General features: G+C 47.5%; 1 protein-coding gene across 1 annotated transcript; it reads left to right on the forward strand.

Annotated features, from left to right (window-relative positions):
• Nucleotides 1–3,191: 3,191 nt before the first annotated feature.
• LOC307240967 (relaxin-3 receptor 2-like) lies at nt 3,192–4,423 on the forward strand (the record flags this gene model as incomplete). The annotated part of the gene is given in 2 exon segments (XM_080014897.1): nt 3,192–4,227; nt 4,230–4,423. Coding segments are annotated over 2 exon segments (1,230 nt in total).
• Between the last annotated feature and the right edge of the window lie 10,616 nt (nt 4,424–15,039).

Below are 15,039 nucleotides of genomic sequence, written 5' to 3' on the forward strand. Positions count from 1 at the left end.
TGATCAATGAGGACTCAGAACACGTACCTCATAAATATTTGTATCTTGCCCAGAAAATTAATACTCTACCTATTCATCAGGACTTTCTCTTTTCCTTTTTCTACCTGTTAAATAAAGGGTGACGCCCACGGTCATTTATTAGAATTTGCGACACATTATAACGCTGTGGTTCCTACCTTGTTCTTGTGCCGTGATTATGAAAAAGAATGTTGGGAACGAAGTTCTAGTCCTCTTTTGCCAATTATTGGAAATTTCTATTATTCTTATTATTTAGACTTATTTATTCTATTTTACCAAAAGCTGGAAATTGGCTAGTTGTAGTCGATTTACATACAGCTGTTCTTAATGAAATCTCGATGCCCATTTCCACAAAAGCAAAAAAAAAAAAGAAAGAAAAGCAGTGCCCTGACATCAAGGGTCAAAGGGGCAGATGCTCGGGAACCCTCCGCCACCCCCTCTGCACATGCCGGCTGTTACCAATCTGAATTGTGAAGCTGCTCAACACTTTTTCAGACACAGGGGTGGAAGAAAAACCAACATTTAGAATTTGTGAACCACGAGTGTACCTCATAGAATTATTCAATAGAAGAAAAATGGCCCTCATTGTTATCATAACTCGGCATGGTCTCGTGCAACATAAAAAAAAAAAAATTGCTCTTCCATCTGCTCCACACCTTCTCAGTTATGTAGGTTTCCCTGTTCGCTTGGTAGATTTGGCTGAGAAAAGGTTGAGAAAATGAGAAAATATCCGCATGAGCTCGGGCCATTTACTGTGTAGGCTATTGACAAATGCATTTTATTAGAATCAAACATGTGAAGTTACAGAGTTAGCAAATTAAAATATATATCTTTTAAACAGCAGAGAACAAGTGGAAGTTATTTTTAGAGTCTATCATTGCTGGTAGGACCACATCAGTGAGTTCTCCTCAGTTTCCACCCGCTGCCGCTCATTTTAATGGTTTTCATGATTTGTCTAAGAAATACAGTGATTCAAAATAGAAAACCTGTTTTTTTCCCGCACGACTAGGGGATGTCTACTACAAGACGCTGCACAAGATTAACAATAGACACTTACGCACTGAAACCTACACCCATCATCCACCTCCCTTGGCTATTTTTCTTTCTTCAAAATTGGCAGAGGATTTTGTTATCACATAGATATTGAGTATTTCCTCCAGAAGGTATGATGTCCAAGTCCAATTATAAAAATCACCTCCCGTTATCTGCTCAGAAGAGGTAGAGCGGCAGGTTGATGAGATTAGCCGCGTGTGTTCCTGGCAGTGAAAAAGTAAACATACGAGGGAAATGCATGTTTTGTCCACACTTATTCATGAAGATGGCTCCATTTGGACCAGGAAGCATCTATCAGCTGGCCCACTCTTCCGCCCATTCCCAAATAATTTAATATTCTCATTCAGCGCTGATGATCTTTCCGCTATCAACGGTTTACAATCACAGTCATCTATGTTGCTCAATCTAATCTTGGAACAACACCCCTGACATAAATAGAAGGGCACAAATCACATTTGCTTCACAATTTATCTTCTCTCACGTTAGGGCATTTCTCCCTCTCACTCTTCTGTAGAATCAATGTATGATGTTATAATATCAGCACAAATTATTCAAGCACATAAAATACTGCTCAAGCGCCACTTTGATAGTAGAAGTCTTGTTCAATTACTATAATTTAACCGTCAAACGTACCCGTTACGTCAGTTTCCCAGCACTTCCACTTTGGGTCATTTCAAACATTGAATACACAGTAAATCAACCAGGAGGTGGAGCCTGGTTTCAGGATTTGTGACATCTATGCTAATGAAGCTGTCCGCCTTCAAGTAAAATGTGTTTTATCTTGTGGAAGACAACTGGGGGCTTCAAATAACTTTTGAAACCCAGACACCGACCCACTATTTGAGACCAGGTAAGGACTGAAATGCTTACTTTGTTTAATTGTAAAAAGGAGAAAAATATAGGCTGGAATATTTGTGCCATTATTATAAAGTAATGTATTTGGAAATGCTGTGACGTCATTCTAGTAGAATTGTTTGTCCAAGTTGCAGTTCTTCCTCTTGCTGTTTGAGTGATTAATATAAATTTGGGGAGTCTTAATAGTTATTTGAGGGTTCAGACTGTGTCATTTATCCAGTTCACCATGGACTCAAAGATTGTTTCCACAGATGCTCCTACACTAAAGTCATGCTTAGAAAGAGGAAATAGCAGCATATAATAGCAATCTATCCAAAGGATAATGATTGTCTTGTGTGAATTTGTAAATCAGTACAACTGACCAACCATTCAAACATAAAGGGACAGTTATTATTTTGTGAATATTGCGTTCAGCTGATCATTTGTGTTTGAAGGCATTTGTAATTGTAATTGCCTTTAAAAATGATTAAAATAGTTCATTTTTTCAGTCATTAGTTTTAGATGACACATTTTCAGTTTGCTCTGAATGGTTAGAGAAAATAGGTCACACATTTTTTGAATATTATTGTATGTCCGAGAAAAGAATTGATTCCCCACAATGCCATTCTGTTGTAAAGCTTGACAGCAAGTGTGATAAAAAGTATTATTTAAGTCGTCAAGACATTCTGTGGCCCATGAAGTGGTAACATTAATATTATATTAATTATGCAAGCTGTGTATGCTAAATAATGATGATGATGATGATTATTATTATCATTATTATTTATTTTATAGTATTTATTAGAATATTTATTAGATTTGCAAGATTTCTTGCAAAAACAAAATAAAAAAATGCATAACCAATTTTTGAGGTATACAATTAATTGCTATGTTTACATACATTCTGTTGATACTAGAATTAAATCAAAGTCAGAAATGGATTGAAAAATGTTTTTTTTTTTTGTTTGGTATTTTACTAGGCTACTGTAAATATCGATATTTTCTTTCTAAGCCATTTGAATATAAAGTGTTTATTTATAGTATTTATATAGTATAGTATTTATTCCTCTTGCCAGATTTCATTCTGTTGATTTAAATTAGATTATCTTTGATGGATAACACTTAAGTTGAATTTGTTTTCTCTGATGGGAGTTTTGACTTAATCAACTTTGGATTGTTGTGTCTATTATGTAATAATAATTTCCTCTTCCTCTGCAGGGATTGATGACTGCTCATGATCTCAAGTATCTCTGACGATAATTTGGGAACTGTTGACCTCAAACAGGATGCCTTCCTCTGGATCTGAAATGTCTAAAACTGATTTGAAGAGGCTGGAGTTCCTCGACATCATGATCAACCTCTGCAGCGAAAACCCGTCCTGCGATAATAATTCCCTGTTTAATTTTGACAACCGCAGCTGGGAGCATGGCCTGGACTTCCCTGGTGATGGATCTCCCTGGCTCAGGATCATAATCTCCGTGGTTTACTTCATCGTGGCCACGGCTGGAATGGTGGGGAACCTGCTGGTGATGTTCCTGTTGTACTCCACCCGCACCATCACAACCGGCACAAACAACTTCTTCGTCTTCAACCTGGCATTGGCCGACCTGCTCTTCTCCTTGGCACTGGCTTTTTGGGCGGTGGAAAGTGCGCTGGACTACAGCTGGCCCTTTGACTTGGCCACGTGCAAGGTCGTGTCTTTGCTCACGTACCTTAGCGTCAATGCGAGCTGCTTTTTCCTGACGTCGATGAGCCTGACCCGGTACTGCTCCGTGGCCACGGCGCTCAAACCTTCTGCTTCCGTGTGCAGCCGATTCTGCTGCTCCCAGGTGGCCACTGCGCTGATCTGGACCGGAGCACTGGTCGCCGCCGTGCCCAGAGCCATCTTCGCAGACCTGCGCCAAGTGGGACTGGGCAACGACACGGCGTGCCTCCTCCGCTTCCCCAATGGAACGACCTGGTTGGGCATCAACCACCTCCTTAGGGTGGTGCTGGGGTTCCTGCTACCCTATGGCATTATCATCCTCTCCTACCTGTTGCTGCTGCGCTTCCTCTGCCGCCACAACATGAAGGGCATCAACCCCAGACGCAAGACCCACGTGTCCAAGTCCGTGGCCGTGGTGGTGCTGTCGTTCTGCCTCTGCTGGTTCCCCTACAACATCATCACGCTGTGGGGCGTCCTAATCCACTTGGACATCGTGGACTTCAGCTTCTCGTTCTATTTGGTCCAGACTTACTTCTTCCCTCTAGCAAACTGCTTGGCCTTCTCCAGCAGCTGCTTCAACCCGGTCATCTACTGCTTTGTCCTCAAAGAGTACCGCGTGGCCTGCGCGGCCTGGTTCTGAAGTTCAGCTTGGCTGTCATGTCCATCTGTCTCTCCAAAATGGGTTCCGGTGAAGTGCAGGGGCCGGCGGGACAGCTACCCATTCCTCTGGACAACATGGACAGCCAGACATTGCACTCTGAGACCTGGAGACTGCCGCTGCCTTCCTCTGTCCCATCACAGGCTTCCTGTTAAAGCCGAGATCCTTGTTATTATAGCGTTAAAACTTCTATCCACCGTTTTTCTTTCGCTTCATGTGTTGAGATTGTTAAGGATTGCAACAAGCAATGACGAGATTTTGTGACGGAAGTTGTATAATAATGTTCATCTTTACCATTCTACTTTATTCAAAAATAATTTTACATTTCTCCTCCCTAAGCTAAGGCCAGTTTTTTATTCTTAGGTGTTAGATCCAGAGAAGTGTGGAAAGATGGAGTCGAGGAATTTCAACTCAACTGTTTGGGAATCTGAACCTGAATTGTTTTGTGTATTTGTGCCTCTTCAAATTTTCATCATAAATCCTAATACCTGATGTCACAGAATATCATTATAACAATCGGGGTCCAGGCCGCATGTCATTTTTTTTGCTGAGATTATTATTATTATTATTATTATTATTATTAATAATCTTCTTGGCGTTTTTCAGGCTAAAAGTATCTCAAACACGACAACTGCAGAATGCACACATATGGTTGAGGTCTTCAAGTTAGATAAATATCCATCTACAATTGGAGCAGAAATTGGTGAAAATTTGTAATTCAATTTGTTTCGTTTCATTAGTTTCAGGAGTGGGCCGCTTTGTGACATTGTCATCCGAAGTTCTATAAGTTCAAGCTTCGTCTTCTGGAACCCATTTCTCTCCAACCACTTGTGAGTTTGACGCCGAGGGTGAAGAAGTGTAGCCGCTTCGTACGCCTTTCTGCTTTCCTTTATACAGCCGCTTCGTACGCCTTTCTGCTTTCCTTTATACTCTTTAGTTTATATTACAGATACATCCAAATACATGGAGTATCAACGCAAAAAAAAAAGTCACAATTAGTTGATAAGTTGGTAGCCCTGTCCACCATCGTGGGTGTGCTGTAAAACTCTGCAAGGTCATATGTCATGCGTCATTGCATGCAGAAAACTAACTCATGCTGCGTTTTAGAAAACTATATTGGTTTAAAGAAGACGTTAGCACACCACAGGAAGTTCTAAGAACCATTGGAGGAACCAACCCTTTTTTGTGTCCGCACTGAGTCATCCGGTAACGATTTTTTTTTTCAGAGATATTTAACCTGAACGCCAGAAGAGCAACATGCAGTGACGTAAGTACACATTGATTGTGGTCAAGACGTAAATACAGGGTTTCTAACTTTTGTAACTTGTGCTGCGTTTCACACGTTTCACAGAACCCAGAAAACTAATAAGTACCTAAAATGACTAAACTGGACCCCGTGTATTGCTGCCTGCAGTTATAATTATTGTTATTATTGCTGTTTTTATTGTGTTATTGCTGTTATAATTACTATTCCATAAAAAATAAAAGTGTTGAACGAATATGGATGTTTAATGGTGTTAAGATTACTGATAATGCAGTAGGGGTGAAGTCGAGCGAAAAGATAATAATTTTAGAAGTCAGCAATAGTTGTTCTATTAGTAATGGTAAGTGGTAGTTCCACTTTTTGTTAGATTACTCTAAAATAAACAACGAACGAGGTAGATAGTGTTGGGATCTAGGAACCGATCCCTCCCAGGTTGGTTGATCTCGAGAGATTCTTCAATAAGATGGAGACGGATGCGATTCAGAATAGATACTTTATTGGCACAATGACAAAGACCAAGAGACGAGCCCAAAGCAAGAGCGACCAAGCGAGAGAGAGCGATTCTTCTCAGACGCTCCTATATAGTTCCTCATAGGCAAGTCGTCATAAAGGCTCTTTGGATGAGATATGTCATAAAGAGACATTTTCTATGTTGGGCGCCATTTTAAGTAAAATGCCCTGTCATTTCTATCAGCCGCCATTTTCTGCGCTATACTACATCCAACAATCCCCCTTTTGACCTCATCAAATATGAGGTCACTCTATAACAGTTATCGCAACATATATTAATCAAGGGGAAGGTAAATAAAACATAAAACCAACGATAAACAATTCTTGACAGTGCATTGGACCAGGAGTGATTGGGTGGAAAAACCCCATTTATATTTAGCGGGAAAACCTACTGGAAAAACCCCATTTGTCTTTTAGCGGGAAAACCTTACCAACATCTGTATTACTGAACGCGAGGATGGCATTCGCTCACCCCCTGGAAGAATTAATAACAAAATCTTCAACAAACTGCACCGATCTAACTCTTTCTAACCTTGTACTAAACTTAAACATTTATCAACCTTATGCTAAACATAAACACCTATTAAACTGATACTAAACTTAAACACTTATTAACCTGATACTAAACTTAAACACTTATCAACTGTATACTAAACTTAAACACTTATGAACCTTATACTAAACTTAAACACTTATCAACCTTATACTAAACTTACAACACTTATTAACCTTATACTAAACTTAAACACTTATCAACCTTATACTAAACTTAAACATCCTAAATGAGCAAACAAAAAGTACCTAGTGGTTTCTTATGGAACACTGTCTCCCTGGGTGTGATACTGGATCTCACAGCTTTTCTGCTCTTAACCTCATGCGAGGTGGGCTTACTCCGCTGTTTTGATCTTTCTCTCTTGAACCCTGGTCAACTAAATCCAGCGCAAAAATCATACACACAATAAACCATAAAAAAATCAGTAGGGGAAGCAGCTGAGGTCCCCTCCAGTTGGACAGTCTGCTTCTGGGCGGGGAATGGTGATCGTCCCCCCTCGCTCCTCTATGACCTAGGGGAGCGGTTGCTAGCACTATCACCCTCGCAGCTAACAATGAGTGCCCCGAATCGGCGGCTGTCACCCGTTCCTCAGGGGTCGGGCGGTGTCGTGGTGCTGTGAGGATCCGGTCGTTGGCTGCCGGGGTTGGAGGCTGCGGCGCACTGACTCCAGTGATACGTGTCCCCTTCTCCCTCGAGCCGGACGGCGCGGGAGGTGTGCTCGGTGACCCGATGTGGTCCCGTCCACCGGGGGTCCGGCCATTTTCACTTGATGACCCTCAGCAGGACCCACTCGGCCATGGGTAGTTCGGAGTTACCCGGGCCTCCCCCTGGTGGACCAGGAACGTAGATGACCAGCTCCAGGGACTGCATCAGGTGGGGTCCACCGCTTCGAAGGAGCAGTTTGCCGCCATGGCCCCTTATCACACTGTTGGCCCTGTACCAGCTCAGCCCTGTCTAGGCGAATGCGTAGCCCCAGGAGGGACATCACCTCTGTAGGAGGTACGAAGCAAACAAAACAATTGCAATATATACACACTCCACGGGGATTATTTCCCCCCGGAGTCATTGTCCATATCATTTGTACTTGCTGCGTTGCCCAGGGCCATTTCTTTTTCACCGCTTTCAGCCAGACCCAGTCGGAGACTCTTACAGCCTTACCCGACAGTGGGTGAATTCGCTCTCCAACGTCGTCCTGTATCTTTGAGGAGAGCGAGAGAGGCTCTTCCAGAGCAGTTAGGATACCATCATACACTGCGTGATCCACGCAGGTGAGATCCAGCAGGTGAGGTCCAGGGGCGTCCCCCTCAGACCCACCGTGGCCAGACTCTCGAACCTCCTTCCTGTGCATAAGTTAAATGGGGCCGGTTAGTGGATGCCCTTATTGACATGAGAGCTATCGGAAAGGCTTCTATCCAAGTTAGCTTTGAGTCTGCGCAAATCCTAGCCAATTTGGCCTTACGTTCTATTTGCCCTTTCTACCTGCTCATCTAGGAGTCGGTTTACCTAGAAAAAACCTACATTTTGGATTGAATCTTTTACCTAAAATTTAATGGCTAAAATTTTATGCCAAGCGTTATTCCTAAAATGCATGCTTGTCTTGTAATTTTATGCAGATTTTTTATTCTGTCTTTTATTTAAAACATCTGTTCCTTATCCAGACATCGATAATTTCATATAGTCAATATGCACAGTTCTGTTAAAAAGGTTTGTGCCCACCTTGTTTTCATGAGCGCGCTCTCGGTGTCTGGACAGGTCGGGATGTTGTCTAGGGGTTTCTTTTGTTTAAAACAAATTGTAATTATGTTATTGTCTTTGTTTTGAACAAATTTCTGGAGCTCTTTATTCTTAAAATGGGTCCCATTGTCACTTCGGACTTTTCGCGGGAATCCGTGCCGGGGGATGTATTGAGAAATTTGGCCACCGTGGCGCTGTCCTCCCTCTTGGTGGGGCATGCTTCTGGCCAGCCGGTCAGAGCATCCACACACACAAGGAGGTACCGCTGTCGGGAACTTTCCCATTTCCGGCCGGATCCCCGGCCGGGGGTTGTACTTGGTGCACGACAGGCAGACCGCACATACTCCTTGATTATGTCATCCAAATAGGGGTGCCACCAGTGGCAAAGGTTCCGTTTCACATGAGCCACTTCCACATGTCCCAGCCCGTGGGCTTCTCCCACCACACTCTGTTGGGAGTCCCGGTGGTAACACTACCCGACCATCCGGGCTTCTCCACAATTCTCCCCCTAATGTTGCTCCCCTTTGGGCCAATGTCTTCTCCTGGTCTGTCGCCCCCTTTTGGGTCTCACTAACCGGGTCTCACTAACCGTGTAAGTCCTGCATTTCGCGAGCATGTTTGATGGGTTTTCCTCCTGCTGCTTGTCTCCCCGTTTCCAGCTGTCCCCTCTGCCCACTCCAGGGCCGCAATGAGTCCCATGACTTCTGATGATTGCTACCCTTCCATTTTAACTGATCATATCGTCTCGTGTCCAGTCGGAGTCAGTCGGACTACCGCGTATCCCGCCTGTAGTCCGTAGGTATCGTGTTTGTAACAGCAGCCGTCTGTGAACAGTTGTTCGGAGTCGGGGATCGGGTCGGTCTCCAGGTCGGGTCGTATTTTGAGCTCTGTCGGTACCAGCGCCTCACAATGGTGGGTGGGGCTTCCCTCCCTCTTCATCCATGTGGTCTGCCATATTGATGCCCCCGTGCGTGAACAGTAAGTTTGGTTCGGTCAAAAAACGGCTCAATCGATGTTGTCTTAGCGGAGAGGGTGAATTTTACCAAATTCACGTATGCCACGACGCTGTGCATGGATAACACTGTTAGCGATTCAAGATTCAAGATTCAAGATTCAAGATTTTTTATTTGTCACATACATATACATACTTCCATACATATATGCAGTGAAATGTAATGCAACGCACCCGGTGATAGCACACAATAAGTCCTAGGAAAAAGTACAAAAATAAAATAAAAATAAAAAGTAGAAAATTCCTTTCTAATAGACCGACTAACTGACTCCTAAAACGTAATACAGTAAGTGGAATACTTATAGAATAAGATAAAGAATATATAGAATAAAATACAATAAAAAATAAATCGAAATAAAATGGTTGAAGTAATATGCCTATGTATATACAGATATGTGCAATTAAAGTGGCATGTGAATTAAAGTGGCATGTGAATGTGAATAGTGTGAGGTAGTGTTTGGGATAATACAGCACAGTATACAACAGTACGGCGCAGCAATACGGCATCACGAACAACCCTGAACAGTGACACAGTATGCGGTACAGTATGCTACATACAGTACAGTAGGTAGTGGAGCCTAGTGCATGGCTCAGTTAGGACCCCTGGTGAGGTCAGCGTTGACAGTTCTGATGGCTTGAGGGAAGAAACTCCGTCTCAGTCGCTCTGTTCTCGCTGCGTGACTGCGGAGGCGCTTGCCTGACCGCAGCAGCTGAAACAGTCCGTTGTTGGGGTGATGAGGATCCTTCATGATCCTACGGGCTCTGCTACTACACCTCCTGGTGTATAACTCCTGCAAGGGGGGGAGGGTAGTTCCAGTGGTACGTTCAGCTGAACGCACCACCCTCTGCAGGGCCCGCCTGTCCTGGGCAGTACAGTTCCCAAACCAGGCAGTGATGTTGCCTGTCAGGATGCTCTCCACTGCTCCAGAGTAGAAGGACTTGAGGATCCTCACCGAGACCCGGAATTTCCCCAGCTGCCTGAGGTGGTAGAGACGCTGCCTCGCCTTTCTCACCAGAGTGTCTGTGTGAACAGTCCATGTTAAGTCCTCTGTGATGTGGACTCCCAGGTATCTGAAGCTGCTCACCCTATCGACAGAAGTCCCATTAATCCACAAGGGCGCGTGCGTCCTCGATTGTGATCCACGCCTAAAGTCCACAATCAGCTCCTTGGTTTTGCTGACGTTCAGGTGTAGGCTGTTGTCCTGGCACCAGAGTGACAGGTCAGCCACCTCCTCGCGGTAGGCCTTCTCATCGCAGTCGGTGATCAGGCCCACGACCACGGTGTCGTCAGCAAACTTGATGATGGTGTTGGAGCTGGACCTGGCCACACAGTCATGTGTGTACAGGGAGTACAGTAGGGGGCTGAGGACGCAGCCCTGGGGGGATCCTGTATTCAGGGTGAGGGAGCTTGACATGTACTTCCCCACCTTGACCACCTGGGGGCGGCCTGTGAGGAAGTCCAGGATCCAGGTGCACAGCGGAGCATTCAATCCTAGCTCCATCAGCTTGACAGCCAGTCTGGTGGGGACTATGGTGTTGAAAGCTGAACTATAATCAATGAACAGCAATCTCACATAGGCCCCCTTCTGGCCATCCAGGTGCGTGAGCGTGGTGTGCAGTACCTGGGAGACCGCGTCATCCGTGGATCTGTTCTGCCGGTACGCGAACTGCAACGGGTCCAAGGTGCGGGGGAGGGAGGCGCAGATGTAATCCTTAATCAGCCTCTCGAAACACTTCATGACCACCGAGGTGAGGGCCACCGGACAGTAGTCATTCAGGCAGGCTGGAGAGGCGATCTTCGGGACAGGAACGACGGTGGACCTCTTGAAGCAGGATGGGACCACTGATTCAGCCAGGGAGATGTTGAACATTGTGGTGAACACCGGAGCTAGCTGGTTAGCAAAGGTCTTCAGTACTCGCCCAGATATGGCATCTGGACCCGCAGCTTTCCTGGTGTTCACCCGCATCAAAGCCCTCCTGACCTCATGCACGGACACTGAGAGGGCACGCTCATCCCCAGCGGTGTAACTCCAATTAGCCGGCGAGCTAGCGGTGCTGCTGCCAGACTCGAACCGCGCATAAAAGGAGTTCAGTTGGTTGGCCAGGGAGGCGTCCACACTCGTGGCTGGGGAGGAGCTGCTCTTGTAGTTTGTTATTGTTCGCAGCCCCTCCCACAAGCGTCTTGTGTCCCCCCGCTCCATCTGCAGCTCCACGGTGTCTCTGTAGATTGTACGACGCCGCTTTGTAATTGTCCATGTTGCCAGATACACGTCCGTCGTTGTAAGCGGCCGTGCGCGCATTTAGAGCGCAGCGGATGGATTTATCAACCCATGGTTTCTGGTTTGGAAATATCCGAACTTTCACCGTGGGAACGATTTCATCCGCGAGCGTAGCCACAAAACTCACTACAACCTCCGTAAACTCGCTGACGTCACTTGAACTCGCTTGGAACATGTCCCAGTCTACGTCAGTCAGAGCGTCCTGAAGCGCAGCCTCTGATTGGTCCGTCCACCGCTTCACTTCCCTCGTCATCACCAGATCCCGCGCGATCAGAGGCCTGTAAACAGGAAGCAGCGAGATCGCGGCGTGATCTGATTTCCTGAAAGCAGGAAGCGACACGGGCTTGTATCCGTTCTTGTAAGGAGTGTAACAATGGTCCAGAGTTCTGTCTCCCCTGGTGGCACACGTGATGTGTTGGTGGAAATTCGGCAGAACTTTTTTCAGGTTGGCCCTGTTAAAGTCCCCAGTCACCACCACAGCCGCGTCGGGATGTCTGTTCTGAAATCCGCACAACACATTGTGCAGAACCGACAGAGCTGCGTCGGTGTCCGCTTGCGGTGGGATATAAACGGCTGTAATGATGACCGTGCTGAATTCCCGGGGGAGATAAAATGGACGGCATAGTATGGTCAGCTGTTCCAGTAAACGGAGCGCCGGCACAGGCGACTGCTAGGGGCGGCGCCACTATCGCCACTCTATCGCCGCGAGTGGCTCATTACCAGGTGCGCAGTTTTCTGTAGTATCTTCGCGACACCTGTGGCATGTCTTGTGCGCGGTGGATGGCGTTTCTCGGTTTCGTCGAGCATGCTGCTGGCGTACATTAGCACTTTCCTCCCTCTCCCTTTTTTCTGAAACACCCCGTTAGCAATGCCCCGTTAGCAATGCCTGGTGTTTCAGAAACATCGAGGAAAAACGGCTGGGTGTAGTCTGGAACGGCCAGGTCGGCTGCGCACGCGAGAGCCTGTTTTAGTGCGATAAACGACCAACGGAGACCGCAAATTGCGCATGCCTTGTGCATTAACGAGCGCACGGAGCGGGCGTGTGCAGCCTGCGTAGTCTGGGCGCGACTATATCCTGTCAATCCTAAGAATGATAGCATTTGTTTCACCGTCTGCGGGCGCGCGTGATGTAATATGGAGTCTCTATGGCTAAGGAGACATGGGGAACCGCGGTGGGAGCCTAGGGGGCGGACGTAAATATTGTGAGTGACAATTTCCCACTCAGTATCCTCAATTTCTCTGAACAAATCCGTTTATACTTCAGTTTGGTCTCGATCGTAAAATAATGTGCCATGGGGCGGGTCTGGGAGAACGAGGTAGGGTGCCAGCAGAGAAATCCAGGGTTTCCACCGGGCGAACTGGGCAAGGATCCCTTCAGGATGTGGTCTGCCGGGGGTTACAATTAAACCCCAGTAGATATCTGCCATTTATGGTTGGGCGAGGCCAATAGCCACTGGCCCCCCCTGCTGTCAGGGCATGGCCGCAGGCCAGATCAGTTCCATCAGGGAGAGTCACAATTAGTCCATCTGGAGAGAACAACACGCTGGCCCCCAATCGTATTAGTTGATCACGGCCCATGAGGTTAACGGGCACTTGGGGAGACATGACGTATGGATGAAGTAGTTTTTGATTCCCCAGTCTTGTTGGTAATGGCTTGGTAACGGCAGTTGTCCTACCCCAGAGAAACCCACAACGTTCACGGTGTTTCAAGACATATGGTGAGGCCGGTTGAGAGTCAAATGGGTGGCCCCTGTGTCTACCAAGAACGGCAGCAAGTCGCCTAGCACTTCCATCGGGAGCGTGGGGTCTGCCTGGCCCCCTGCTGTTGGCTTTCTCTGTGGGGTGTGTCACTGCTGGTTCTCAGGGTCTTCCCATCCGTAATCCCGGAGCAGGAAGGCTCCTGCCTCAGGGCCAGGTGCCCGATGTGGGTTGGCCACTCTACCCCCTCTGTAAGGTCCTCTGGACCCAAGCATTCTCCGCGGGTGTGGGGGCTCCTGCCCTGGGTAGGGACATCTCCTTCCAGATGGCCTCCCTCTCCACACGCGTAGCATCCGCCTCGCTGGGGACATCTCCTTGCCCGATGGCCTTCCTCTCCACACGTGTAGCATCCTCCTTGCCTTGGACACCCCGGAGGTCCCCCTCTCATACCCCGCTGTCCCCATGGTCGAGCCCCATAGCCCCGCCCCTGGCCCCACCCACGCCCTTGAGGCCCTGGAGGGTAGGGGCCCTGTTCCTCCCATAGTGGGATCGGGTACAAATCCGGAGTGGCTGGCCCTGGTGGGCCGGCCTGCACGGACATTTGCTTGGCGGCCCCCGCCTTCTTATCGGTGGCGTCCCGTTGGGCCTTTTTTAGTTCTAATTTTAGTATTTGCAGCTGCAGGTCCTTGACCGTGGAGGCTTCCTCCTCTTTGGAGTCGAGCGCTCTCTGCATGTGGTGTACAAAATGTCTTTCCCAGGTCATGGAGGGGCATCCTGGGATGTCGGGATTGGCCATCATGGCGTCCTTTACTGTCCCCGGAGCCCCCTCTAACACCGCCCTCCGATACCATTCGATCGAGTTTCGGTCCTTTTCAGGGTGACTGCCGGTCAGGCGAGTCCATTCATCTTTACATGCCGTCAGGTGCTCTCTGGAGGACCGTCCTTCCTTCCAGGGAAACTTAAGGACGGTGGGGGGCACAGTAGGGGGAAACCGCTTGTGTATGCCGTCATTAAGTGGTTGGGCAATCATGTGTAACGGTACCTGATCGGTCGTGTGCGTGGTTTTGGCGTCATATTCGATCTCTCGCGCCTCCCCCGGAGTCATGCACCGCGACGCCACCCTGTGGTAATCGCCCAGCGCTAGGGTGTGGCCTGCCGTTAGGCCACTTAATTTTTCCAACCACACCATGCCACCCTCGTATATGGGCAGTAATTTGTCCGCTAGGGCCTGGAGGTCACTCAGCCCGTACGGTTCGGGCCCGTAGGGTAGTCCGGTGCGAGTGTGGGCCGGACTGGTCGCTCCCCCGGGTTGATGTCGGGTACAATCCGTGAGTTCGGCCTGGCGTCGGGTTGTATCAGTGTCGTCGGGTCGCGGGGCGGGTATTAGCTTGCGCAACGTCACCAGCTTTTTTCCCAAGTCCGCTATTTCCCATAACACCTTATTTTCCTTGACCTCTGTGTCGTCATCGGAACTGCCCTCCTGGGAGGAGCCGTTCATCACCGTCACCGCCCCTTCGTGGGCTCCGATCGTCACTCCCCTTTTTATCCTTCTCGGTTTCCCGTCGTCAGTGTCCTTTGTGTCGTCATAAATGCCCGTCAAAACCCCTTGAACAGTGACTGGTCGGCCTCCTGTTTTAATCCCTCCCATCGGGCGATATTTGCGACGCGCCCCCTCGCGGTCCTCAACTTCCCGTTGGTGTTCCAGTGTCTTATTCCTAAGT

Source organism: Zeus faber (genome assembly GCF_960531495.2).
Source record: "Zeus faber genome assembly, chromosome: 1".
Classification (NCBI taxonomy): domain Eukaryota; kingdom Metazoa; phylum Chordata; class Actinopteri; order Zeiformes; family Zeidae; genus Zeus; species Zeus faber.